The sequence below is a fragment of the Coffea arabica genome, chromosome 6e, assembly GCF_036785885.1.
Source record: "Coffea arabica cultivar ET-39 chromosome 6e, Coffea Arabica ET-39 HiFi, whole genome shotgun sequence".
NCBI classification, from domain to species: domain Eukaryota; kingdom Viridiplantae; phylum Streptophyta; class Magnoliopsida; order Gentianales; family Rubiaceae; genus Coffea; species Coffea arabica.
Genome location: NC_092321.1, coordinates 53470976 through 53472285, shown reverse-complemented (window position 1 = coordinate 53472285; position 1310 = coordinate 53470976). Strand labels below are relative to the sequence as shown.

Genomic DNA, 1310 nt, shown 5'->3' with positions numbered 1-1310 from the left:
GGTGAGATGCTTTCTATTCTTAGCAGTCAGTTCATTTCTTATTTTTGGTTTAGGTCTATGAGTATTTTCATTTATAACAGAGGCATCATATGGATCTTTACTAATAATAAATCACAATTCAATGTCAATCGATTTCAAGAAAACAATAATTATCTAAACAAAACTCATCAATTCCATTATTTTGTCTTCGTGGTGTCTCCTTTCGCTTCGTCTCTTAGGGTTTCTACTTTGGGAAGCTTAGGGCTCCAACCATGGCTGGCTTCCAGCCGCCTGGAGGAAGGGCTAGCCGCTCCTTTACTGAAGTCCTTCAGGATCAGCCGTCGCTGTCGCCTTGCAAGATCAGACCTATCTCTCAGTTCAAAGGGGAACCAGCAATTTTGTTCTCGAAGAAGGATATTGCCAAGATGGTTGCGCCCTTCAAGTTCGCCATTGTTGAGAAGTTTTCTCATGGGCGGCCAAGTCTTGATGCTATGCGCAAATCCTTCTCAACAATTGGATTCCAGTCCAGTTTCAACATCGGCCTTTTGGACCAACGTCATGTTCTCATCCGCTTTGGGTTGGAAGAAGACTACCTACGGTGTTGGATGAAAGGCCTCTGGAGCATTGCCGACTTCTCCATGCGCGTTTTCAAGTGGTCTCCTAACTTTCAGCTTACCAGTGAGTCCTCCCACGCACCAGTATGGATTGCATTGGAACAATTACCTGTTCACTTCTTCAACAGGGCTTCGCTGTTCTCCATTGCTAGTGCAATCGGCAGCCCTCTGAAAGTCAACTCGGCGACGGCAACCTTGGCCCGTCCCAATGTGGCTCGCGTCTGTGTCGACTTGGACGTCTCCAAGGACCCGCCTGGTCGCGTCTGGATCGCAGCGGGCAGCCATGGTTTCTGGCAGAAGGTGGCTTACAAGAACCTGCCGCCTTATTGCTCCGTTTGCCATCAACAGGGTCATCCTTCCTCGGGTTGTCGGTGAGGCAAGCGTGAGCAGGCCTGTGTGCAGCATTTTTCTGGCCCAGCAGTAAAAGGGGTTGCCATGGCTGAGCAACTTGGCTAGGGGCAGCATGATACTGAGCCCAGGTTGGGCGGGCACTGCCAGGAGGAGGTGAGGGATACCGTCACCCACACACAAACTCCACATGCCGCTCTCAGGCAACAGGCACCTGAGATGGACATCAATGATGTCACGCCAGTGTTGGGATTTTTGTGTGCTGGTACGCAGCACAAGTGGGGCGAGCAGGAGGCGACGATTGCCTAAACAGCAATCCAAAATGTCGTGCTGCCACAGCAAGCGCCCGAGACTGCAATGTGGGAGGTC

At 50.6% G+C, this 1310-nt stretch overlaps 1 protein-coding gene across 1 annotated transcript; it reads left to right on the top strand.

Moving 5' to 3' along the window:
• The first annotated feature begins 251 nt into the window (after positions 1–251).
• On the top strand, positions 252–968 carry LOC113696789 (uncharacterized). The gene has a single exon (XM_027216173.1). It carries the CDS (start codon positions 252–254, stop codon positions 966–968), a length of 717 nt encoding a protein of 238 aa, XP_027071974.1.
• Positions 969–1310: the final 342 nt, after the last annotated feature.